The sequence below is a fragment of the Molothrus aeneus genome, unplaced genomic scaffold, assembly GCF_037042795.1.
Source record: "Molothrus aeneus isolate 106 unplaced genomic scaffold, BPBGC_Maene_1.0 scaffold_30, whole genome shotgun sequence".
Lineage (NCBI taxonomy): Eukaryota > Metazoa > Chordata > Aves > Passeriformes > Icteridae > Molothrus > Molothrus aeneus.
In genome coordinates, this window is record NW_027098964.1 from 410,306 (window position 1) to 434,101 (window position 23,796).

At 50.3% G+C, this 23,796-nt stretch overlaps 1 protein-coding gene and 1 non-coding gene across 2 annotated transcripts; both read left to right on the forward strand.

The window, feature by feature from the left end:
• Positions 1–6,082: 6,082 nt before the first annotated feature.
• On the forward strand, positions 6,083–6,156 carry TRNAT-AGU (transfer RNA threonine (anticodon AGU)). The gene has a single exon. It is a non-coding gene; the product is annotated as a tRNA-Thr (tRNA).
• A 1,100-nt stretch (positions 6,157–7,256) lies between these two features.
• COPS6 (COP9 signalosome subunit 6) lies at positions 7,257–20,416 on the forward strand. Its single transcript, XM_066570711.1, has 10 exons — positions 7,257–7,387; positions 8,215–8,340; positions 9,884–10,015; positions 12,019–12,107; positions 13,478–13,516; positions 13,657–13,704; positions 14,748–14,862; positions 16,377–16,469; positions 17,558–17,658; positions 18,689–20,416. The coding sequence occupies exons 1-10, from the start codon at positions 7,258–7,260 to the stop codon at positions 18,827–18,829; spliced, it is 1,014 nt and encodes a 337-aa protein (XP_066426808.1). The 5' UTR covers position 7,257; the 3' UTR covers positions 18,830–20,416.
• Positions 20,417–23,796: the final 3,380 nt, after the last annotated feature.

Below are 23,796 nucleotides of genomic sequence, written 5' to 3' on the forward strand. Positions count from 1 at the left end.
CCCTATAGACACCTATAGGCCCCTATAGACACCTGTAGGCCCCTATAAACCCCTCCACACCCCTGTAGACCCCTATAGACCCCTATAGACCCCTATAGACCCCTGTAGACCCCTATAGACCCCTATAGATCCCTATAGACCCCTACACACCCCTGTAGACCCCTATAGACCCCTATAGACCCTTGTAGACCCCTATAGACCCCTATAGACCCCTCCACACCCCTATAGACCCCTATAGACCCCTATAGACCCTTGTAGACCCCTATAGACCCCTATAGACCCCTACACACCCCTGTAGACCCCTATAGACCCCTATAGACCCTTGTAGACCCCTATAGACCCCTATAGACCCCTCCACACCCCTATAGACCCCTATAGACCCCTATAGACCCTTGTAGACCCCTATAGACCCCTATAGACCCCTCCACACCCCTATAGACCCCTATAGACCCCTATAGACCCTTGTAGACCCCTATAGACCCCTATAGACCCCTATAGACCCCTACACACCCCTATAGACCCCTATAGATCCCTATAGACCCCTATAGACCCCTACACACCCCTATAGACCCCTATAGACCCCTACACACCCCTGTAGACCCCTATAGACCCTTGTAGACCCCTATAGATCCCTATAGACACCTATAGACCCCTATAGACCCCTATAGACCCCTACACACCCCTGTAGACCCCTATAGACCCTTGTAGACCCCTATAGACCCCTATAGACTCTTGTAGACCCCTACACACCCCTATAGATCCCTATAGACCCCTACACACCCCTATAGGCCCCTATAGGCACCTCCACACCCCTTGCACACCCCCCTACACCCCGGCCCGCGTCCGTCCGTCCGTCCGTCCGTCCGCGGGTGCCACACCCACCTATAGGCGCCACCGTCTATAGGGGCTGCGTGTGCTGCTGTGTCCCCACGCGCGTCCTATACGTCCCCATATGCACCCTATACGTCCCCATACGCGCACTTTATATGTTCCCATAAACATTCCATGTTGTCCCCATACGCATCCTATACGTCCCCACACGTTTTGTGTGTCCCCATACGCATCCTGTACGCCCCCATACACGTTCTATAGGTCCCCATACGCGTCCTATGGGGTCCCCACACCAAATCCACCTCTAGGTCTCCATAGGCTCCCCGTGGCTCCCCTATGGCCGCCCCTATGGCTCTCCATGGGTCCCAATGGACCCACAGGTCCCCGTGCCTGCCCCTATAGGTTCCTGTAGGTTCCCTATGGGTTCCCATAGGTCCCTATAGGTCCCCGAGCCCCCCCCATAGGTCCCTCTCTGGCTCCCTCCATGGGTCCCAATGGCTCTTGCTGTAGGTCCCTATAGGTCCCTATGGGTTCCTATGGGTTCCTATGGGTTCCTATGGGTCCCTATGGGTTCCTATGGGTCCCTATAGGTTTCTATGGGTCCCAATAGGTTCCTATGGGTTCCTATGGGTCCCTATAGGTCCCCATAGGTGCCCATGGCCCCCCGGGCCGCCCCGGTCCCCTATAGCCCCCATAGGTCCCTCTCTGGCTCCCTCCATGGGTCCCAATGGCTCTTGCTGTAGGTCCCTATAGGTCCCTATGGGTTCCTATGGGTCTCTATGGGTTCCTATGGGTCTCTATGGGTTCCTATGGGTCCCTATAGGTCCCCATAGGTGCCCATGGCCCCCCAGCCCCCCCCGGTCCCCTATAGCCCCCATAGGTCCCTCCATGGGTCCCAATGGCTCTTGCTGTAGGTCCCTATAGGTCCCTATGGGTCCCTATGGGTCCCTATGGGTTCCTATGGGTCTCTATGGGTTCCTATGGGTCTCTATAGGTCCCCATAGGTGCCCATGGCCCCCCGGGCCCCCCCGGTCCCCTATAGCCCCCATAGGTCCCTCCATGGGTCCCAATGGCTCTTGCTGTAGGTCCCTATGGGTCCCTATGGGTTCCTATGGGTTTCTATGGGTCCCTATAGGTTTCTATGGGTCCCAATAGGTTCCTATGGGTTCCTATGGGTCCCTATAGGTCCCCATAGGTGCCCATGGCCCCCCAGCCCCCCCCGGTCCCCTATAGCCCCCATAGGTCCCTCTCTGGCTCCCTCCATGGGTCCCAATGGCTCTTGCTGTAGGTCCCTATGGGTCCCTATGGGTTCCTATGGGTTTCTATGGGTCCCTATAGGTTTCTATGGGTCCCAATAGGTTCCTATGGGTTCCTATGGGTCTCTATAGGTCCCCATAGGTGCCCACGGCCCCCCGGGCCCCCCCGGTCCCCTATAGCCCCCATAGGTGCCCCCCCCAGCACTGCGGCCTCGGTGAGTCACCAATGCAGCTGCGGGGGGGGGGGAGGGGAGGGGAGGGGAGGGGAGGGGGGGGGGGCCCGTGTGGAGCTCCCGCCCCTCCCCCACCCCTGGGGGGGCTCTGAGTCACCGGGGGGGGGGAGGGGGGGATATGGGGGGGCCATAGGGGGTTCTATAGGGTTCTATAGGGGCTATGGGGCCTGTAGTGGACATGGGGGGGCTATGGGGGGTCCTATGGGGTTCTATAGGGGCTATGGGGGGTCCTATGGGGTTCTATATGGGATACGGGGCCTGTAGTGGACATGGGGGGGCTATAGGGGGTCCTATAGGGTTCTATAGGGGGTCCTATAGGGTTCTATAGGGGCTATAGGGGGTCCTATAGGGTTCTATATGGGATACGGGGCCTGTAGATGATATGGGGGGGCTATGGGGGCTATAGGGGGTCCTATAGGGTTCTGTAGGGGCTATAGGGGGTTCTATAGGGTTCTATAGGGGCTATGGGGGTTCTATAGGGGGTCCTACAGGGTTCTATAGGGGCTATAGGGGGTCCTATAGGGTTCTATAGGGGATATGGGGCCTATAGTGGATATGGGGGGCTATGGGGGGTCCTATAGGGGGTCCTATAGGGTTCTATAGGGGCTATAGGGGGTTCTATAGGGTTCTATATGGGATATGGGGCCTGTAGTGCATGTGGGGGGGCTATGGGGGGTTCTACAGGGTGTCTATAGGGGCTATGGGCGGTCCTATAGGGTTCTATAGGGGGTCCTATAGGGTTCGATATGGGGTCTGTAGTGGATGTGGGAGGGCTATGGGGGGGCTATGGGGTCTATAGTGGACATGGGGGGGCTATGGGGGCTATAGGGGGTTCTATAGGGTGTCTATAGGGGGCTATGGGGCCTGTAGTGGATGTGGGGGGGTTCTATAGGGTTCTATATGGGATATGGGGCCTGTAGTGCATGTGGGGGGGCTATGGGGGGTTCTATAGGGTGTCTATAGGGGGTTATGGGGCCTGTAGTGCATGTCGGGGGGTTCTATAGGGTGTCTATGGGGTGTCTATAGGGCGGGGAGTGTGTAGGGGGTGAATAGAATGGGCCTGGGGGAGGCTATAGGGGGGGTTCTATAGGGGCCCTTGGGTTTCCATAGGGGATTTTTTGGGGTCTCTCTAGGGGGGGGTTCTATAGGATCGAGGGGGCCTCTATAGGGCCCTATAGGGTTCTGTAGGACCGGGATGGGCTCTACAGGATATGAGGGTCTCCTATAGGGTTCCTATAGGGGTCTATAGGGTCGGGATGGGTTCTATAGGATATGGGGGAGTTCTATAGGGTCCGAGCAGCTTCTATAGGGTTTCCTATAGGGTTCTATAGGCTTCCTATGGGATCAGGAGGGGTTCTGTGGGGTCCGTGTGGGTCCTATGGGCTTCCTATAGGTTCCTATAGGTTCCTATAGGGTTCCATAGGATATGGGGGGGTTCTATAGGTTCCTATAGGGTTCCTATAGGATATGGGGGGGTTCTGTAGGGTTATATAGGTTCCTATAGGATATGGGGGGGTCCTATAGGGTTCTATAGGTTCCTATAGGGTTCTAAAGGATATGGGGGATTTCTATAGGGTTCCCATAGGGTTCTATAGGTTCCTTTAGGATATGGGGCCGTTCTATAGGTTCCTATAGGATATGGGGGGGTTTCTATAGGTTCCTATAGGGTTCCCATAGGGTTCTATAGGTTCCTATAGGATATGGGGGGGTTCTCTAGGGTTCTATAGGTTCCTATAGGTTCCTATAGGATATGGGGGGGGTTCTATAGGGTTCTACATGTTCCTATAGGGTTCTATAGGTTCCTATAGGTTCCTATAGGTTCTTATAGGTTCCTATAGGATATGGGGGGTTTCTATAGGTTCCTATAGGGTTCCCATAGGATATGGGGGGGTTCTCTAGGGTTCTATAGGTTCCTATAGGATATGGGGGGGGTTCTCTAGGGTTCTATAGGTTCCCATAGGGTTCTATAGGATATGGGGGGGTTTCTATAGGGTTCCCATAGGGTCCCATCGGTTCCATGGGGGTCCATGGGGCCCCACTCGAGCCTCCCCTCCCCCCCCCCCGCCGATGATTCACCCCTGCGGCATCGCCCCCGCCCCTCCCCCACCCCCAGCGTTCCCACGCGCCTCTTTTTTTTAGGGGGGAGGGGCTGCCGTGACGTCACCGCGGCGTCACGTGTGGCGTGGGGAGGGGGGGGAGGGGCGGCACGAGCCGACCCCCCCCCCCCCGTCCTTGGGGGTGACCCCGAGTGGGGGAGGGGAAAATCGGGATCCCCCCCCGCCCCTCCCCCTTTGCGTTGTCATGGCAACAGCGGCGCGGGAACAGCGTCCCCCCCAGCCCCTCCCCCACCGTTGCTATGGCGACCGTTGTTGGGGTGCGGGGGGGGGACGGACACACCCAAAAATCCCCACCAAGGACCCCTCCCCCACCGCGTGGGACCCCTCCCCCCACCAAAAAGCCCCCAGGGTCCCTCAGGACCCCTCCCCAAATTTCCACCCCCTCTAAAATCACCAAAATCCCCCCCCCCACAACCCCCCCAGGACCCTTCCCCAAATTTCACCCCCCCCAAATCACCAAAATTCCCCCAAAATCCCTGAGGACCCTCGGGACCCCCCCCCAAATTCCTCCCCCACCGATGGAATCCCCCGGCGGTACCAATGGGGCGGCCACCGCCGCGCCGGCCCCGCCGGCAGCCCCGTGGCGCAGCGGCAGCGCCGCCGCCCGCGGAGCTGAGGGCCGGGGTTCGAGTCCAGCCTGGGGAAGGAAGCGACACGCGTGGGACGTCGGCGGCGGCGCCTCAAATTGTCGCCCGCTGTCCCGGTTCCACCCCGTTTCCTCCCAATATTCCTCGTCCACGCGCTGGTTTTGCTCCAAATATCGCCAGTAACCTCTTGCGCCCCTCCCCCCCCAGAGCCTTTATTCCTCTCCCAACTCTTCCCCCATTCTCATCTTCCCGTTGCCCATTTCTGTCCGCCCGATTTCCCCCCCACAATTTCTCCTCTTTGCCCCCCATTCCTCCTCCATCTTATTCCCCAATTCCCCCCATTCTCCCCGTCATAATTCCCCCATTTCCCTCCTTATCCCACCTCCCAGTTCCCCACCAAATTCCTCCCTTATCCCACCCCAAACCCCCAGTCCCATTCTCCCGATTCTCCCCCGGTCTCCCTCTTATCCCACCCCAATCTTCCCTATTCTCGCCCTTAATTCCCTCCATTGTCCCCCCAAAAATCCCTCACAAAATCCCCCCTTTATCTCACCCCAAAATCTCCCCAAATCCTCCCCTTTATCCCACCCCAAAATCCCCCCAATCCTCCCCAAAATCCCCCCAATCCTCCCATATTCCCACCCCAAAATTCCCCCAAATCCCCCCCTTATCTCACCTCAAAATTCCCCCAATCCCCCCTTTATCCCACCTCAAAATTCCCCCAATCCCCCCTTTATCCCACCTCAAAATTCCGCCACAAAATCCCCCCTTATCCCACCTCAAAATCCCCCCAAATCCTCCCTTATTTCCACCCCAAAATCTCCGCCAAATCCCCCCATATCCCACCCCAAAATCCCCGCAAAAATTCCCCCCAAAATTCTCCCAAATCCTCCCCTATTCCCACGCCAAATCGCCCCCAAAATCCGCCCCAATATTCCGCCTTTATCCCACCCCAAAAATCCCCCCCAAATTTTCCCCCAAACCCCCCCTAAGCCGTCGCCCCCCGCGCATGCGCGCTGCAGGCCCGGGAAGGAGCCGGCGGAGCGAGCGGGGCAGGCGGCGCCGTGGCTTAGTTGGTTAAAGCGCCTGTCTAGTAAACAGGAGATCCTGGGTTCGAATCCCAGCGGTGCCTTTTACCCCGGCACCCACTTTTTTTGGGGGGAGGACACCCCCAGTTTCATGCTGGATATTCCATTTGAGGGGAAAACAACGAGTTTTGGGGAAAAAAACCCCGGATTTCGGGGGATAAAACCCGATTTTTAGGGGTTTATTTGGTTGGTTAAAGCGCCTGTCTAGTAAACAGGAGATCCTTGGTTCGAATCCCGGCGGTGCCTTTTACCGCGGCGCCCGCTTTTTTGGGGGGGACATCGCCCCATTTAATAGGGGGCTCTCTAGTAGTGGGAGAAAAACCTGGATTTGGGCGAAAACCCCGGGATTTTGGGCGAAAAATACTCGAATTTTAGAGGTTTATTTCGTTGGTTAAAGCGCCTGGTTAAAGCAAACGGGAGGTCGTTGCTGGTTCGAATCTCAGTGGTGCCTTTCACCGGGGCACCCCCTTTTTTGTGGGGAGATACCCCCATTTAACGGGGAACTCTCTATTAGTGGAGAAAACCCGGGTTTGGCCGAAAACGTCAGGATTTTGGGCGAAAAAGTTCGAATTTTAGAGGTTTATTTGGTTAAAACGCCTGTTTAGTAAACAGGAGATACTGGCTTTGAATCCCAGCGGTGCCTTTTACCGCGACACCTCCTTTTTTGAGGGGAACACCCCCCATTTAACGAGAGACACTCAGTTTGGGGTGGAAAACCACGAATTTTGGGGGAAAAACCCGGATTTTGGTGGAAAGCCCTCAGGTTATTTGGGCTTCTTTGGTTGGTTAAAGAGCCTCGTTAAAGTAACCGGCAGTTTGCGGGTTCGAATCGCGGTAGTGCCATTTTAATGGACACCCCCGTTTTGGGGGCAGACACCCCCCTTTTTGGCGGGAGACATCCCCTTTTTTGGAGGGGACACACCCAATTCCATGGTGAACACGCCTAAAGCATTGACCAATCAAAACTCCGCTCTCACATCCCGCCCTTTTAAAGCCCCGCCCCTTAATGCATCGCCCAATCAAAATTTTTTCTCAAAGACCCTCCTCCAGAAAACCCCGCCCCATCGCAGCGTTGTCCAATCATAATGCGTTCTCGTCAAGCCCCGCCCCCTGGCTCTACACGCATGCCCCGTGAGGGCTCCAAGATGGCGGCGGCGGCGCCGGGAGGCGGCGGCTCCTGCGGGGGAGGAGCGGGGACCGGGGGGGGGCCCGGGAGCGCCGGGAACGGCACCGGGAGCGCCGGGAATAACGGCGGCATGGAGGTGGATGGGGCAGGTAACAGGAGGGCACTGGGAGCCGCGGAGGGGTCCCCGGGAATGGTACCGGCAATGGCACCGGGATGGGGGAGATCGTGAGGGGAAAAAACTCAGAGGGAGCCTCAGAATTACCGGGAATGGCCCCAGAATTACCGGGAATAACGGGGGCATGGAGGTGGATGGGACAGGGAACAACGCGGGGGGCACCGGGAGCGGTACCAGGGTTACCGGGAATGGCACCAGGAATAACGGGAACGGCACCGGGATGGGGGAGATCGTGAGGGGAAAAAACTCAGGGAGAGCCCCAAAATTACCGGGAATGGCCCCAAAATCACCGGGAATAACGGGTATGCAGGTGGATGGGGCAGGGAACGAGGGGAGCACCGGGAGCGGCGGAGGGGGCACCGGGAATGGCACCGGGATGGGGGCGAATCGTGAGGGGAAAAAATCCAGAGGGAGCCTCAGAATCGCCGGGAATTGCCCCAAAAATACCGGGAATAACGGAGGAAATACCGGGAATGGCCCCAGGAATAACGGGAATGGCAGCAGGGATGGCACCAGGATGGGGAAAATCGTGAGGGGAAAAAACTCAGGGGGAGCTTCAGAATTACCGGGAATGGCTCCAAAATTACCGGGAATGGCTTCAAAATGCCCAGGAATTGTCCCAAACCCCGGGAACTCTCCCAAAGGCCCGGGAATTGCCCCAAAAACTCGGGAATGGCACCGGGAATTGCCCCAAAATTACCAGGAATTGGCCCCAAAACCTCTTGGAATTACCCCCAGACCCCCCCAGAATTCCCCAAATTTCCCAGGAATTCCCAAATTTTCCGGAATTTTCCATTGCAGGGGTGCCTCAGGTGATGGCCGGAGGAGTGACCGGCAGCGTGTCCGTGGCCCTGCACCCCCTGGTCATCCTCAACATCTCGGACCACTGGATCCGCCTGCGCTCCCAGGAGGGACGCAACGGGCAAGGTGGGGGAATGGTCCCAAAAATCCCGAATTCTGCCCCCAAAATAGCCCCAAAAATAGCCCAAGTTCTGCCCCAAAAATAGCCCCAAAAATCCCAAATTCTGCCCCCAAAAAATCCCAAATTCTGCCCCAAAAATAGCCCGAATTCTGCCCCAAAAATAGCCCCAAAAATCCCAAATTCTGCCCCAAAAGTAGCCCCAAAAAATCCCAAATTCTGCCCCCAAAAAATCCCAAATTCCGCCCCAAATTCTGCCCCCAAATTAGCAAAAAAAAAATCCCAAATTCTGCCCCAAAAATAGCCTGAATTCCACCCCAAATCCATCCCAAATTTATCCCTAATCCACCCCCCAATCCATCCCAAATTCCTCCCAAATCCGGCCCAAAAAGATCCCAAATTCCACCCCGCAAACATCCCAAATTCCACCCCAAATCCAGCCCAAATTTATCCCAAATCCCAGCCCAAATAGATCCAAAATTCCACCTCAAATCCACCCCAAATTCCGCCCCGAATTCCACCTCAAATCCACCCCAAATTCTGCCCCAAAACCATCCCAAATTCTGCCCCAAATCCACCCCAAATTCTGCCCCAAAACCATCCCAAATTCTGCCCCAAAACCATCCCAAATTCTGCCCCAAATCCACCCCAAATTCCGCCCCAAATCCACCCCAAATTCCGCCCCAAATCCACCCCAAATTCTGCCCAAAACCATCCCAAATTCCGCCCCAAATCCACCCCAAATTCCACCCCAAATCCACCCCAAACCCTCCAGGACCCCCCAGGCCCACTCCCTGCCAGGCCCCGCCCCTCCCCTTTGAGACCCCGCCCCCTCCCCTTGATGCCACGCCCTCTCCTCTTGGGCCCGCCCACTGACTGCCAGGCACCGCCCCCTCCTCGAGGCCACACCCCCCTGTTATGCCCCACCACCTCCCCTTGAGGCCACGCCCCTTTCCATTGAGGCCTGTCCCTCATTGCCAGGCCCCGCCCATCCCCTTAAGGCCCCGCCCACTGACTGCCGGCCCCTCCCCTCCCCTTTGAGTGATGAACTCCTTCGAGCTGCTCTCAAACCCCCCTGGGACCCCCAAAACCTCCCCAAATCCCCCCCGAAACCCCCCCAACCCCCCCAAATCCCCCCAGATCACCCCAAAACCTCCCCATATTCCCCCCAAATCCCCTCTGGGACCCCCTAAACCCCGGTGTCGCAGTGATTGGGGCGCTGATCGGGTGCTAGGAGGGCAGGAACATCGAGGTGATGAACTCCTTCGAGCTGCTGGCCCTGAGACCCCCCAAAACACCCCAAAACCTCCCCAAATCCCCCCAAAACTCCCCCAAATCACCCCTGGGATCCCCCAGACCCCCCAATCCCCGGTGTCGCAGTGATTGGGGCGCTGATCGGGCTCCAGGAGGGCAGGAACATCGAGGTGATGAACTCCTTCAAACTGCTGGCCCTGAGACCCCCAAAACACCCCTGGGACCCCCCAAATCCCCCCAAACCCCTCTGGGAACCCCCAAATCCCCTCTGGGACCCCCCAATCCCTGGTGTTGCAGTGATTGGGGCGCTGATCGGGCGCCAGGAGGGCAGGAACATCGAGGTGATGAACTCCTTCGAGCTGCTGGCGCACGGCTCGGGGGGAGCCCTGCTCATCGACAAGGAGTACTACTACACCAAGGAGGAGCAGTGTGAGAGGGGATTGGGGCACTCTGGGGGGGATTCTGGGGATTTGGGCACATTTCGGGGGGATTTGGGCACATTTTGAGGGGATTTGGGCACATTTTGAGGGGTTTGGAGGGGGTTTAGAGGGGATTTTGGGGGGATTTTTGGGGGTTTTGGGAGCCCTGGTCATTGACAAGGGAGCGCTGCTACACCAAGGAGGAGCAGTGTGAGAGGGGATTGGGGCACTCTGGGGGGGATTTTGGCACATTTTGGGGGGAATTCTGAGGATTTTGGCACATTTTGGGGGGTTTGGAGGGGATTTTGGGGGGATTTTAGGGGGTTTAGGAGCAGGTGTTCATGGACAGGGAGTGCTGCTACACCAAGGAGGAGCAGTGTGAGAGGGGATTGGGGCACTTTGGGGAGAATTTTGGGGATTTGGGCACATTTTGGGGGGGTTTGGAGGGGGTTTAGAGGGGATTTTGGAGGGATTGTGGGGTTCCTGATGGGATTTTGGGGGTTCCTGGAGTGGATTTTGAGCTGGATTTGAGGGAATTTTGGGGGATTTTGGGGCTCCTGATGGAATTTTGGGGTTCCTGGAGGGATTTTGGGGTCCCTGATGGGATTTTGGGTGTGCTGGGGTTCCCAGTTTTGGGGTTCCTGGAGGGATTTTGGGGTCCCTGATGGGATTTTGGGTGTGCTGGGGTTCCCAGTTTTGGGGTTCCTGGATGGGATTTTGGGGTTCCTGGAGTGGATTTTGGGGTTCCTGGAGTGGATTTTGGGGTCCCTGATGGGATTTTGGGGTTCCCAATTTTGGGGTCCCTGATGGGATTTTGGGGTTCCTGGAGTGAATTTTGGGGTTCCTGGATGGGATTTTGGGGTTCCTGGGTGCTGGGGGGTTCCCAATTTTGGGGTTCCTGGATGGGATTTTGGGGTTCCTGGAGTGAATTTCGGGGTTCCTGGGGGGATTTTGGGGTCCCTGATGGGATTTTAGGGTTCCTGGATGGGATTTTGGGTGTGCTGGGGTTCCCAGTTTTGGGGTTCCTGGATGGGATTTTGGGCTTCCTGGAGTGGATTTTGGGGTCCCTGATAGGATTTTGGGGTTCCCGATTTTGGGGTTCCTGGATGGGATTTTGGGGTTCCTGGAGTGGATTTTGGGGTTCCTGGAGTGGATTTTGGGGTCCCTGATGGGATTTTGGGGTTCCCGATTTTGGGGTCCCTGATGGGATTTTGGGGTTCCTGGAGTGAATTTTGGGGTTCCTGGATGGGATTTTGGGGTTCCTGGGTGCTGGGGGGTTCCCAATTTTGGGGTTCCTGGAGTGGATTTTGGGGTTCCTGGAGTGAATTTTGGGGTCCCTGATGGGATTTTAGGGTTCCTGGATGGGATTTTGGGTGTGCTGGGGTTTCCCAGTTTTGGGGTTCCTGGATGGGATTTTGGGCTTCCTGGAGTGGATTTTGGGATTTTGGGGTTCCCGATTTTGGGGTTCCTGGATGGGATTTTGGGGTTCCTGGAGTGGATTTTGGGGTTCCTGGAGTGGATTTTGGGGTCCCTGATGGGATTTTGGGGTTCCCGATTTTGGGGTCCCTGATGGGATTTTGGGGTTCCTGGAGTGAATTTTGGGGTTCCTGGATGGGGATTTTGGGGTTCCTGGGTGCTGGGGGGTTCCCAATTTTGGGGTTCCTGGAGTGGATTTTGGGGTTCCTGGAGTGAATTTCGGGGTTCCTGGGGGGATTTTGGGGTCCCTGATGGGATTTTAGGGTTCCTGGATGGGATTTTGGGTGTGCTGGGGTTCCCAGTTTTGGGGTTCCTGGATGGATTTTGGGCTTCCTGGAGTGGATTTTGGGGTCCCTGATAGGATTTTGGGGTTCCCGATTTTGGGATTTTGGGGTTCCCAATTTTGGGGTTCCTGGAGTGGATTTTGGGGTTCCTGATGGGATTTTGGGGTTCCCAATTTTGGGGTCCCTGATGGGATTTTGGGGTTCCCAATTTTGGGATTTTGGGGTTCCCAATTTTGGGGTTTTTGCCCCAAAGTCAAGCAGGTGTTCAAGGACCTGGAGTTCCTGGGCTGGTACACGACGGGGGGGCCCCCCGAGCCCGCCGACATCCACGTGCACAAACAGGTCTGGCCTGCGGAATTTGGGGAATTTGGGCAATTTGGGCAATTTTGGGGCATTTTGGGGCATTTTGGGGCGATTAGGAGGGGATTTTGGGGGGTTTTGGAGGGGGTTTTGAGGGACTTTCAAGGGGATTTGGGGGGAATTTTTGGGGGGGATTTTGAGAATTTTGGAATTGTAGGAAAAATTTGGGGGGATTTGAGGGGATTCTGTTTGGAATTTGGGGAATTTGAGGGGATTTTGGGGGATTTTTGGGGGAATTTGAGGGGATTTTGGGGGATTTTGGGGAATTTGAGGGGATTTGGGGGGATTTTCGGGGAATTTTGGGGCATTTGAGGGAAATTTTGTTTGGAATTTGGGGGGAATTTGAGGGGATTTTTGGGGAATTTGAGGGATTTTGGGGGAATTTGGGAATTTGAGGGGATTTTGGGGGGGATTTTAGGAACTGTAGGGAAAATTTGGGGGGAATTTGAGGGGATTTTGGGGGGAATTTGAGGGGATTTTGGGGGAATTTGGGAATTTGAGGGGATTTTGGGGCATTTTGGGAATTTTGGGGGTGATTGGAGGGGATTTTGGGGGGTTTTGGAGGGGATTTTGGGGGGGTTTTTGAGGGGGTTTTGAGGGACTTCCAAGGGGATTTGGGGGAATTTTGGGGGGAATTTGAGGGGATTTTTGGGGGCGATTTGGGAATTGGAGGGGACTTTGGGAATTGTAGAGAAAATTTGGGAGGTTTTGGGGGATTTGAGGGGATTTTGTTGGGAATTTGGGGGGAATTTGAGGGGATTTTTGGGGGGGATTTTGGGAATTGTAGGGAAAATTTGGGGGGGAATTTTGGGGGATTTGAGGAGATTTTCTTTGCAATTGGGGGGAATTTGAGGGGATTTTGGGGGGAATTTGAGGGGAATTTGGGGAAATGTTGGGAATTTTGGGAACTGTAGAGAAAATTTGGGAGGTTGAGGGGAATTTTAGGGGAATTTTGGGGGATTTGAGGGGATTTTGGGGGGGATTTTGGGGGAATTTGAGGGCATTTTTGGGGAATTTTTGGGAATTTTGGGGGGATTTTGGGGGTGATTGGAGGGGATTTTGGGAGGTTTTGGGGAGTTTTGAAGGAATTTGGGGGGAATTTGGGGGAATTTGAGGGGATTTGGGGAATTTTTGGGGGGAATTGAGGGGATTTTGGGGGGATTTTGGGGGGATTTTTGGGGGGATTTTTGGGGAATTTGAGGGGATTTTTGGGGGCGATTGGGAATTTGAGGGGATTTGTGGGGGATTTTGGGAATTGTAGAGAAATTTGGGAGATTTTATGGGATTTTGGGGGGGGATTTTTTTTGGGGGGCATTTTCTCACCCCCCCAAAATGTGAATTTTTACCCCCAGGTGTGTGAGATCATCGAGAGCCCTATCCCTCACACCGACGTGAGTTTGGGGCAAAAAACCCCAATTTTGGGGAAAAAACCCCAAAAACCTCCAATTTAGGGGAAATCCTGAATTTTTGGGGGCTTTTCCTGAATTTTTGGGGGCCCAAATTTGGGGTTGACCCCTCCCATCCCTCCCAGCTCCCCGTGAGCGTCTTCGAGTCCGTGATCGACATCATCAACGGGGAGGTGAGCGGGGTTGGGGGAAATTTGGGGGAAATTTGGGCAATTTGGGGAGTTTGGGGGGATTTGGGGGGTTTCTGGGGGAATTTGGGGGAAATTTGGGGGATTTTGGGGAAAAATTGGGGGGATTTTGGGGAAAAATTGGGGGAAAACAGGAGGTTTTTAGGGGGCAATTTGGGGAAGATTTGGGGAAAGTTTGGGGAATTTGGGGGATTTTGAGGGAAAATTCGGGAGAGTTTGGGGGATTTTGAGGAGAATTGGGGGAATTTGGGGCAGTTTGGGGATTTTGGGGATTTTAAGGGATTTTGGGAAAATTGAGGGGATTTCTGGAGTATTTGGGGAGAATTTGGGGGATTTTGGGGAAAAATTGGGGGAATTTTTGGGGAAAATTGGGGGTTTTTAGGGGGGAATTTGGGGAAGATTTGGGGGATTTTGAGGGTAAAGTTGGGGAATTTTGGGGCAGTTTGGGGGGAAATTTGGGGGATTTTGGGGGAAAATTCGGGAGAATTTGGGGGATTTTGAGGAGATTTGGGCTTTGGGGGGAGATTTGGGTCAGTGGCGGGGATTTTGGGGCTGTTTTGGGGCCATTTTGGGGCTTTTTTTGCGCTGTTTTAGGGCTGTTTTGGGGCCGTTATTTTGGGGCTGTTTTGGGGCCGTTTTGGGGCCATTTTGGGGCTGTTTTGGGGCTGTTTCGGGGCCGTTGTTTTGGGGCCGTTTTGGGGCAGTTCTGTGGGTTTTTGGGGCTGTTTTGGGGCTGTTGTTTTGGGGCCATTTTGGGGCTGTTTTGGGGCCATTTTGGGGCCGTTGTTTTGGGGCCGTTTTGGGGCAGTTCCGTGGGTTTTTGGGGCCGTTTTGGGGCCATTTTGGGGCTGTTGTTTTGGGGCCGTTTTGGGGCAGTTCCGTGGGTTTTTGGGGCCGTTTTGGGGCAGTTCCGTGGGTTTTTGGGGCCGTTTTGGGACTATTTTGGGGCCGTTTTTTGGGCCGTTTTGGGGCAGTTCCGTGGGTTTTTGGGGCCGTTTTGGGGCAGTTCTGTGGGTTTTTGGGGCCAGGCCACGATGCTGTTTGCGGAGCTGCCGTACACGCTGGCCACCGAGGAGGCCGAGAGGATCGGGGTGGATCACGTGGCCAGGATGACGGCGACGGGGGGCGGGGAGAACAGCACGGGTGAGCCCCGAAACCGCCGGAATTCAACCCAAAATGTGCCCCAAAACCGTGGGAATTCAACCCAAAAGGTGCCCTAAAATATGCCCCAAAACCGCCCAAATTCAACCCAAAATGTGCCCCAGAACCTGCCCCAAAATGTTCCCCAGACCCTCCCAAATTCAACCCAAAATGTGCCCCAGAACCTGCTCCAAAACCGCCAGAATTCACCTCAAAATCTGCCCCAAAACTACGGGAATTCAACCCAAAACCTGCCCCAAAACCACTGGAATTCACCCCAAAATGTACCCCAAAACCTGCCCCAAAACTTGCCCCAAAACCCACCCCAAAACCCCTGAAATTCAGCCAAAAATCCACCCCAAATCCATCCCAAAACCACCTCAAATCCTACCCCGTATCCCACCCAAAACCCACCCCAAAACCCCTGGGATTCACCCCAAAACCTGCCCCAAAACCTGCCCCAAATTGTGTCCCAAAACCTGCCCTAAAAACCCCGAGATTCACCCCAAAACCTGCCCCAAAATCCACCCCAAAACCCCTGGGATTCACCCCCAAAATTTGCCCCAAAATTTGCCCCAAAATCCTCCCCAAAAACCCCAAAATCCTCCTCCTTTGGTGGAGTTTGTTGGGGTTTTTTGGTGGAGTTTTTGGGGTTTTTGGGGAGGATTTTGGGGTTTTTGGGGAGGATTTTGGGGAGGATTTTGGGGGTTTGGGGAGGATTTTAGGGTTTTTGAAGAGGATTTTGGGGTTTTTGGGGAGGATTTTGGGGAGGATTTTGGGGGTTTGGGGAGGATTTTGGGGCTTTTGGGGAGGATTTTGGGATTTTTGGGGAGGATTTTGGGTTTTTTGGGGAGGATTTTGGGGTTTTTGGGGAGGATTTTGGGATTTTTGGGGAGGATTTTGGGGAGGATTTGGGGGTTTTTGAGGAGGATTTTGGGGCTTTTGGGGAGGATTTTGGGGTTTGGGGGAGGATTTTGGGGCTTTTGAGGAGGATTTTGGGTTTTTTGGGGAGGATTTTGGGTTTTTTGGGGTTTATGGGGAGGATTTTGGGATTTTTGGGGAGGATTTTGGGGTTTTTGGGGTTTTTGGGGAGGATTTTGGGATTTTTGGGGAGGATTTTGGGGTTTTTGAGGAGGATTTTTGGCTTTTGGGGAGGATTTTGGGGTTTGGGAGAGGATTTTGGGGTTTTTGGGGTTTTTGAGGAGGATTTTGGGGTTTTTGAGGAGGATTTTTGGGGTTTTGCGGAGGATTTTGGGGAGGATTTTGGTTTTTTGGGGAGGATTTTGGTTTTTTGGGGAGGATTTTGGGGTTTTTGAAGAGGATTTTGGGGCTTTTGAGGAGGATTTGGGGGAGGATTTTGGGGCTTTTTAGGAGGATTTTGGGGCATTTTTTGGCATTTTTTGGCGGAATTTTTTGGGGTTTTTTGGCATTTTCTTCCTGCTGCCCTTTCCCTGGGGCTTTTTCCCCTCCCCAAACCCCAAAAAAGCCCCAAAAATGCCCGAATTCTCCCCAAAAAGTGGCCGAGCACCTGATAGCCCAGCACAGCGCCATCAAGATGCTGCACAGCCGCGTCCGCCTCATCCTCGAGTACGTCCGGGCCGCCGAGGCCGGTGAGGATTTGGGGCCAAAAACCCCAATTTTGGGCCTTTTCCCAAACCCCTGCCAGGGCTTGGAGCCTCTTTCAAATCTCCACAATTTTTAGGATTTTTTTTCCTGAATTTTTGGGGGATTTTTAGCAAATTTTGGGGATTTTGCATCTTTAGATTTATGGTTTTTTCCACCCATTTTAAGATTTTCCTAATTTTTTAAAAATTTTCCTGAATTCCAAGGTTTTATATCAATTTTGGGGTTTTTTTCCCAAATTTCAGGAGTTTTCCCCAATTCTTTTATTTTTTTTTTCCTTTAGATTAATTGTTTTTTAACAAATTTTAATATTTATTCCTAATTTTTAAAAAATTCCCTGAATTCAAGGGTTTTGTATCAATCTTGGGGTTTTTTCCCCAGATTTCAGGGGTTTTCCCAAGATTTTGTAATTTTTTTCCTTTATATTTATGATTTTAAAATTAATTTTAAGATTTCTTTCCTAATTTTTTAAAAATTTTCCTGAATTCCAAGGTTTTATATCAATTTTGGGGGTTTTTCCCCAAATTTCAGGGATTTCTCCCAAATTTTCCTTTTTTTTTTTTCCCCTAAATTTCTGGAGCTTTCCATGAATTTTTGCTGCATTTTTTACCAATTTTGGGATTTTCCCCAAATTTCACTTTTTTTCCCCAAATTTAAGAGGTTTTCCCCAAATTTTGGGGCTTTTGGGGGATCCTTGACCCCAAATTTTGGGATTTTTGGGGGGGTTCCTGCCCCCAAATTTTAGGAATTTTGGGGGTCCCTGCCCCAAGATTTTGGGGTTTTTTTGGGGTTCCTTGATCCCAAATTTTGCATTTTTTTGGGGGGGTTCTTGCCCTCAAATTTTGGGTTTTTTTGGGGGATCCTTGCCCCAAAATTTTGGGGTTTTTTGGGAGATCCTTGCCCCAAAATTTTGGGGGAATTTCCTGGGAACCTTTGGGAGTCCTGAGAGGATTTTGGGCTGTTCTGAGCCATTTCTGGGGGGGATTTTTGGGGTTTTTGGGGTCCTTGATGAATTTCGAGGTGTCCCTGACCCCAAATTTTGGGGTTTTGCCCCCAAATTTTGGGGTTTTTTTAGGGGAGGTTCCCTTCAACCACGAGATCCTGCGCGAGGCCTGCGCCCTCTGCCACTGCCTGCCCGTGCTCAGCACCGACAAATTCAAAACCGACTTCTACGATGTGAGGAGCCCCAAAATCCCCCAAATCCGACCCAAAATCCCCCTCAAAACCCTCCTCCAGATCCACCCCAAAATCTGCCCCAAAATCCCCCAAATCCAACCCAAAAATCAGCCCCAAAATCCCCCAAATCCGACCCAAAAATCAGCCCTAAAATCCCCCGGATCCAGCCCAAAATGTGCCCCAATATCCTCCTCCAGATCTTCCCCAAAATCTGCCCCAAAATCCCCCAAATCCACCCCAAAATCTGCCCCAAATCCATCCCAAATCACCCCAAAATCCACCCCAAAATCAGCCCCAAAATCCCCTGGATCCACCCCAAAATCAGCCCCAAAATCCCCCACATCCAACCTAAAATCAGCCCCAAAATCCCCCAAATCCGACCCAAAATCTGCCCCAATTCCACCTCAAATCCCACCCCTAAATCAGCCCCAAAAAACCCAAATCCACCCCAAAATCAGCCCCAAAATCCCGCCCCAGAATCATCCCCAGATTCCACCCAAAATCCAGCCCCAAATCACCCCAGAATCAGCCCCAAAATCCTCCAGATCCACCCCAAAATCAGCCCCAAAATCTGTCCCAAAATCAGCCCTCAAATCCCACCCAAAAATCAGCCCCAAAATCCCCCACATCCAACCCAAAATCAGCCCCAAAATCCCCCACATCCACCCCAAAATCTGCCCCAAAAAACCCCAAATCCCCCCTAAAATGTGCACCAATATCCTCCCAAATCCTTCCCAAATCCCACCCCAAAATCAGCCCCAAATCGCCCCAAAATTCCCCCTAAATCCACCCCGAATCCCACTCAAAATTCCCAAAAATCCACCCCAAAAAACCCCAAAAAAATTCCCAAAAATCCCCACCTAAAAACCCCAAATCCTCCCCAAAAATCCCCCCGAAAAACCCCCGAAATCCCAAAAATCTCCATCCAAAACCCCAGAAAACCCCAAAAATCACCAAGAAACCCCAACCCCCCCCCCAAAAAAAAACCCAAAATCCCCAATTTGCCCAAAATCGCCGTTTTTTGCCCCAGCAATGCAACGACGTGGGGCTCATGGCGTACCTGGGCACCATCACCAAGACCTGCAACACCATGAACCAGTTTGTGAACAAATTCAACGTCCTCTACGACCGCCAGGGCATCGGGCGCCGCATGCGCGGCCTCTTCTTCTAGGCAGCCCCAAAACCCGCCCAAAACCCACTCAAATCCACCCAAAAATGCCCCAAAAACTGCTCCAAAATCGCCCCAAAAACGGCTCAAAAATCGCCCCAAAAAGCCCCAAAAATGGCTCGAAAATCGACCCAAAAACGGCTCAAAACCGACTCAAATCCACCCAAAAACTGCTCAAAAATGGCTCCAAAAACGGCTCAAAAATTGCCCCAAAAAGCCCCAAAAATGGCTCCAAAATCCACCCAAAAACCGCTCAAAAATTGACCCAAAAAAGGCTCAAAAATGCCCCAAAATCGCCCCAAAAACGGCTCAAAAATCGCCCCAAAAAGCCCCAAAAACTGCTCCAAAATAGACCCAAAAACTGCTCAAAACGACTCAAATCCACCCAAAAACTGCTCAAAAATGGCTCCAAAAACGGCTCCAAAATTGCCCCAAAAATGGCTCCAAAATCCACCCAAAAACCGCTCAAAACCGACTCAAATCCACCCGAAAAACGCTCGAAAATCGATCCCAAAACTGCCTCAAACTGACCCAAAAACTGCCCCAAAAACGGCTCCAAAATCCACTCAAAAACAGCTCCAAAATCAACCCAAAAACCGCTCAAAAATTGACCCAAAAAAGGCTCAAAAATGCCCCAAAAACTGCTCCAAAATCGACTCAAAAATCGCCCCAAAAACTGCTCCAAAATTGACCCAAAAACCGCTCAAAAATGACTCAAATCCACCCAAAGAAGGCCCAAAAATTGCTCCAAAAACGGCTCAAAAATCGCTCCAAAAAGCTCCAAAATCCACTCAAAAACCGCCCCAAAATCGACCCAAAAAAGGCTCAAAAATTGCTCCAAAACCCACTCAAAAATCGCTCCAAAATTGACCGAAAAACGGCTCAAAAACTGCCTCAAATTGCCCCAAAAATGTCCCAAAAACTGCTCCTAAATCGACCCAAACCCCCTCAAAAATCGCCCTAAAAACAGCTAAAAAATTGCCCCAAAAACGGCTCCAAAATTGACCCAAAACCGGCTCCAAAATCGCCCTAAAAACGCCCCAAATTGCCCCAAAAATGGCTCCAAAATTAACCCAAAAACCGCTCAAAAATCGCCCCGAAAACTGCTTCAAATTGACCCAAAAATGCCCCAAAAACTGCTCCAAAAATCGCCTAAAAACTGCCCCAAATCACCCCAAAAAAGGCCCCAAAACTGCCCTGAGTCACCCCAAAAAAAGGCCCCAAAAAACTCCCAAATCAGCCCCAAAACTGCCCCAAACCAGCCCAAAAAAGGCCCAAACCCCACCCCAAAATGACCCCAAAATGGCTCAAATTCACCCCAAAAACTGCCCCAAATTCAGCCCCAAAATAGCCCAGAATGATCCCAAAACTGCCCCAAATCACCCCAAAAACGCCCCCAAAACTGCCCCGATTCCCCCCAAAATGGCCCTGAAATTGGGGGACCCCTGGGGGGGGGGTTGGGGCAATAAAATTGGGTTTAAAGGGGGAATTTTGGGGTTTTTGGAGCCTTTTTTGGGGTTTGGGAAGCCCAAAAATTGGGGGAAAATTCCCAGGATTTGGGTCAATAAAGTTGAGTTTAAATGGGAAAAATTTGAATTTTTGTGGTTTTTTTGAGGAGGAAAAAGGGAGGGAAAGGGGCTCCAGGAAACCCAAAAATTTGGGATTTAACCCCCAAAAAATTTGGGATTTAACCCCAAAAATTTGGGGACCCCAAATTTTGGAGGATTTGGGATTGGTTTGCTCAATAAACGGAATTGAAGGGAAATTTGGGGTGGTTTGGGTTAAAGACGCATTATAAAAATTAAATAAAAATAAAAATTAAAAAAATAAAAAATGCTTTAAAAATAGAAATATTAAAAATAAAAATTAAATACAACATAAAATTAAAAAAATAAAAAAATTTCAAATATAGAAAAATTAAAAATAAATAAAAAATTAAAAAATAAAAAATGCTTTAAAAAAAGAAAAATTAAAAATAAAAATTAAATAAAAAATAAAAAAATTTAAAATGATTCAAAAATAGAAAAATTTTTAAAAAAATTTTAAAAAATTTAAAAAAATGTTTTAAAAATAAAAAAATTAAAAATAAAAATTAAATAAAAATTAAAAAATAAAAGCTTTAAAAATAGAAAAATTAAAAATAAAAATTAAATAAAAAATAAAATTTAAAAAAATGCTTCAAAAGTAGAAAAATTAAAAATAAAAATAAAAAATATAATTAATTAAAAAATGCTTTTAAAATAGAAAGATCAAAAATTAAAATTAAATAAAAACAAAGAAAAAAAATGTTTCAAATATAAAAAATAAAAAAAAAAAAAAAAAGCTTTAAAAATAATAAAAAAATTAAATAAAAAATAAAATTTAAAAAATAAAAACCTTTAAAAATAGAAAAATTAAGAATAAGAAATAAAAATTTAAAAAAAATTAAAAAATAAAAAATTTTTAAAAAATCAAAAAATAAAATGAAAAGATTTAAAAATCGAAAAATGCAAAAAAAATAAATAAAAAAATTAAAAAGATAAAATAAAAAGCTTTAAAAATAAAAAAATTAAAACTACAAATTAAATAAAAATTAAAAAATCAAATAAAAAGCTTTAAAAATAGAAAAATTAAAAATAAAATAAATTAATTTTAATTAAAAAATTAAAAAATGAAATAAAATCTTTAAAAATAGAAAGATTAAAAATAAAAATAAAAAAAATTAAAAAATAAAAAGCTTAAAAAATAGAGAAATTATAAATTAAAAAAAAATTAACTTTAATAAAAAATTAAAAAATCAAATAAAATCTTTAAAATAGAAAAATTTTAAAAAAAATTTAAAAAAATTAGAAAAATTAAAAATGCTGTAAAAATAAAAAAAATTTTAAAAAAATTTTAAAAAATAAAAAATAAAAAGTGCTTTAAAAATAGAAATTTTTTTAAAAATTAAATAAAAAAAATTTAAAAAAGCATTAAAAATAAAAAAAAATTAAAAATAAAAATTAAAAAAAATTTAAAAATTAAAAAGCTTAAAAAATAGAAAAATTTAAAAAAAAATTATAAAAATAAAATAAAAAGCTTTAAAAATAAAAAATATTTTAAAAAAAGCTTTAAAAATCAAAAAATTAAAAATAAAAATTTTAAAAAATTTAAAAAATAAAAAGCTTAAAAAATAGAAAATTTAAAAAAAATTTAAAAAAAAGCGTTAAAAATAAAAAAAATTAAAAATAAAAATTAAAAAAAAAAAGCTTAAAAAATAGAAAAATTAAAAAAAATTAAAAAAATAAAATAAAAAGCTTTAAAAATAAAAAAATTTAAAAAAAAGAAAAAAATAAAATAAAAAACTTTAAACCTCGAAAAATCAAAAATGAAAACTCAATAAAATAAAATTCCTTAAAAATTAATGAAAACCAAATGAAAAACCGTAAAGTGCCGTAAAAAACCGGAAAAATTCCATAAAATGCGGCGCCGTAAAGCGCGGCTGTCGTAAAAGGGGCCGGAAAGCGAAACTGCCGTGAAATGTCGGAAAGTGCGACTGTCGCAAAATGGCGCCGGAAAGCAAAACTGCCGTAAAGCGCGACTGTCGCAAAATGGCGCCGGAAAGCGTGACTGTCGTAAAAGCGGCCGTAAAGCAAAACTGTCGTAAGCGGTGCCGTAAAGCGCGACTGTCGCAAAAGGTGCCGTAAAGCGCGACTGTCGTAAAAGGTGCCGTAAAGCAAAACTGTCGCAAAAGGTGTCGTAAAGCGCGGCTGTCGCAAAAGGTGCCGTAAAGCAAAACTGTCGTAAAGGGGGCCGTAAAGCGCGACTGTCGCAAAAACTGCCGTAAAGTGCGACTGTCGCAAAAGGGGCCGTAAAGCAAAACTGTCGTAAAAGGTGCCGTAAAGCGCGACTGTCGTAAAATGGCGCCGTAAAGCGCGACTGTCGCAAAAGGTGCCGTAAAGCGCGACTGTCGTAAAATGTCGCAAAATGGCGCCGTAAAGCGCGACTGTCGCAAAAGGGGCCGTAAAGCGCGACTGCCGCAAAAGGTGCCGTAAAGCGCGACTGTCGTAAAATGTCGCAAAAGGTGCCGTAAAGTACGACTGTCGTAAAAGGTGCCGTAAAGCAAAACTGTCGCAAAAGGTGCCGTAAAGCGCGATTGTCGTAAAAGGGGCCGTAAAGTGCGACTGTCGCAAAACTGCCGTAAAGCAAAACTGTCGTAAAAGGTGTCGTAAAGCGCGACTGTCGTAAAACAGCCGTAAAGTGCGACTGTCGCAAAAGGTGCCGTAAAGCGCGACTGTCGCAAAAGGTGCCGTAAAGCAAAACTGTCGCAAAAGGTGCCGTAAAGCAAAACTGTCGCAAATTGCCGTGAAGCGCGACTGTCGTAAAAGGGGCCGTAAAGCGCGGCTGTCGCAAAAGGGTTTTTAAAGCGCGACAGTCGCAAAAGCGGCCGTAAAGCGCGGCTGCCGTTCAGCCGTTTTTTTCCTAGAGACTTTTGAGACCCAGGTGTTTCAAGCCGTTTATTTGCATCTCCCGCCGGGCCGTGGCTGCCGCGGGGCCGCTCCCAGCCCGGCGGGCGCCGCTCGAGCCGCGTTTGCCGCACGGGGGGTGCCCGCAGCTGCCGCCCCGCCCCTGCCGTGACTCCGCCCCTCGCTTTGAACCGGACACGCCCCCCACGGACCGCACGGCTCCTGTACCCGCGGTCCCGCCTTCCGCCCCTTGGCCCCTCCCACCACCTTCGCCTTTGCAATCCCATTGGTCCCCGCTGGCCCCGCCCCTACGAGCCCGCCCACCGCCGTCAGCGCGGCCCCGCCCCCTTCTGCCCCCGCCGCTTCCTCCCCCGCGTGCGGCCGCTGCTGCCCCCCCCCGCCACGCCCCCCTCGCCCCCTTTGCCGACCCAGCGGGGCCGGTGCTGGCCCCGGTCCCGCCGCTGCCGCTGCGTCTTTGCCGTTCCCTGCGGCTCCCGGATCTGCGGTGCCGAGCGCGCCCCCAGCGCGCGTTGCCGCCCCCCCACC

Excerpts from the sequence above, each read along its gene's own strand:
- COPS6 (XM_066570711.1), top strand. The coding sequence starts at position 7,258 with ATGGCGGCGGCGGCGCCGGGAGGCGGCGGCTCCTGCGGGGGAGGAGCG. Across the intron at positions 13,517-13,656 it reads GCCCTATCCCTCACACCGAC|CTCCCCGTGAGCGTCTTCGA; the intron begins GTGAGTTTGGGG and ends CATCCCTCCCAG. Across the intron at positions 16,470-17,557 it reads CGTCCGGGCCGCCGAGGCCG|GGGAGGTTCCCTTCAACCAC; the intron begins GTGAGGATTTGG and ends GGGTTTTTTTAG.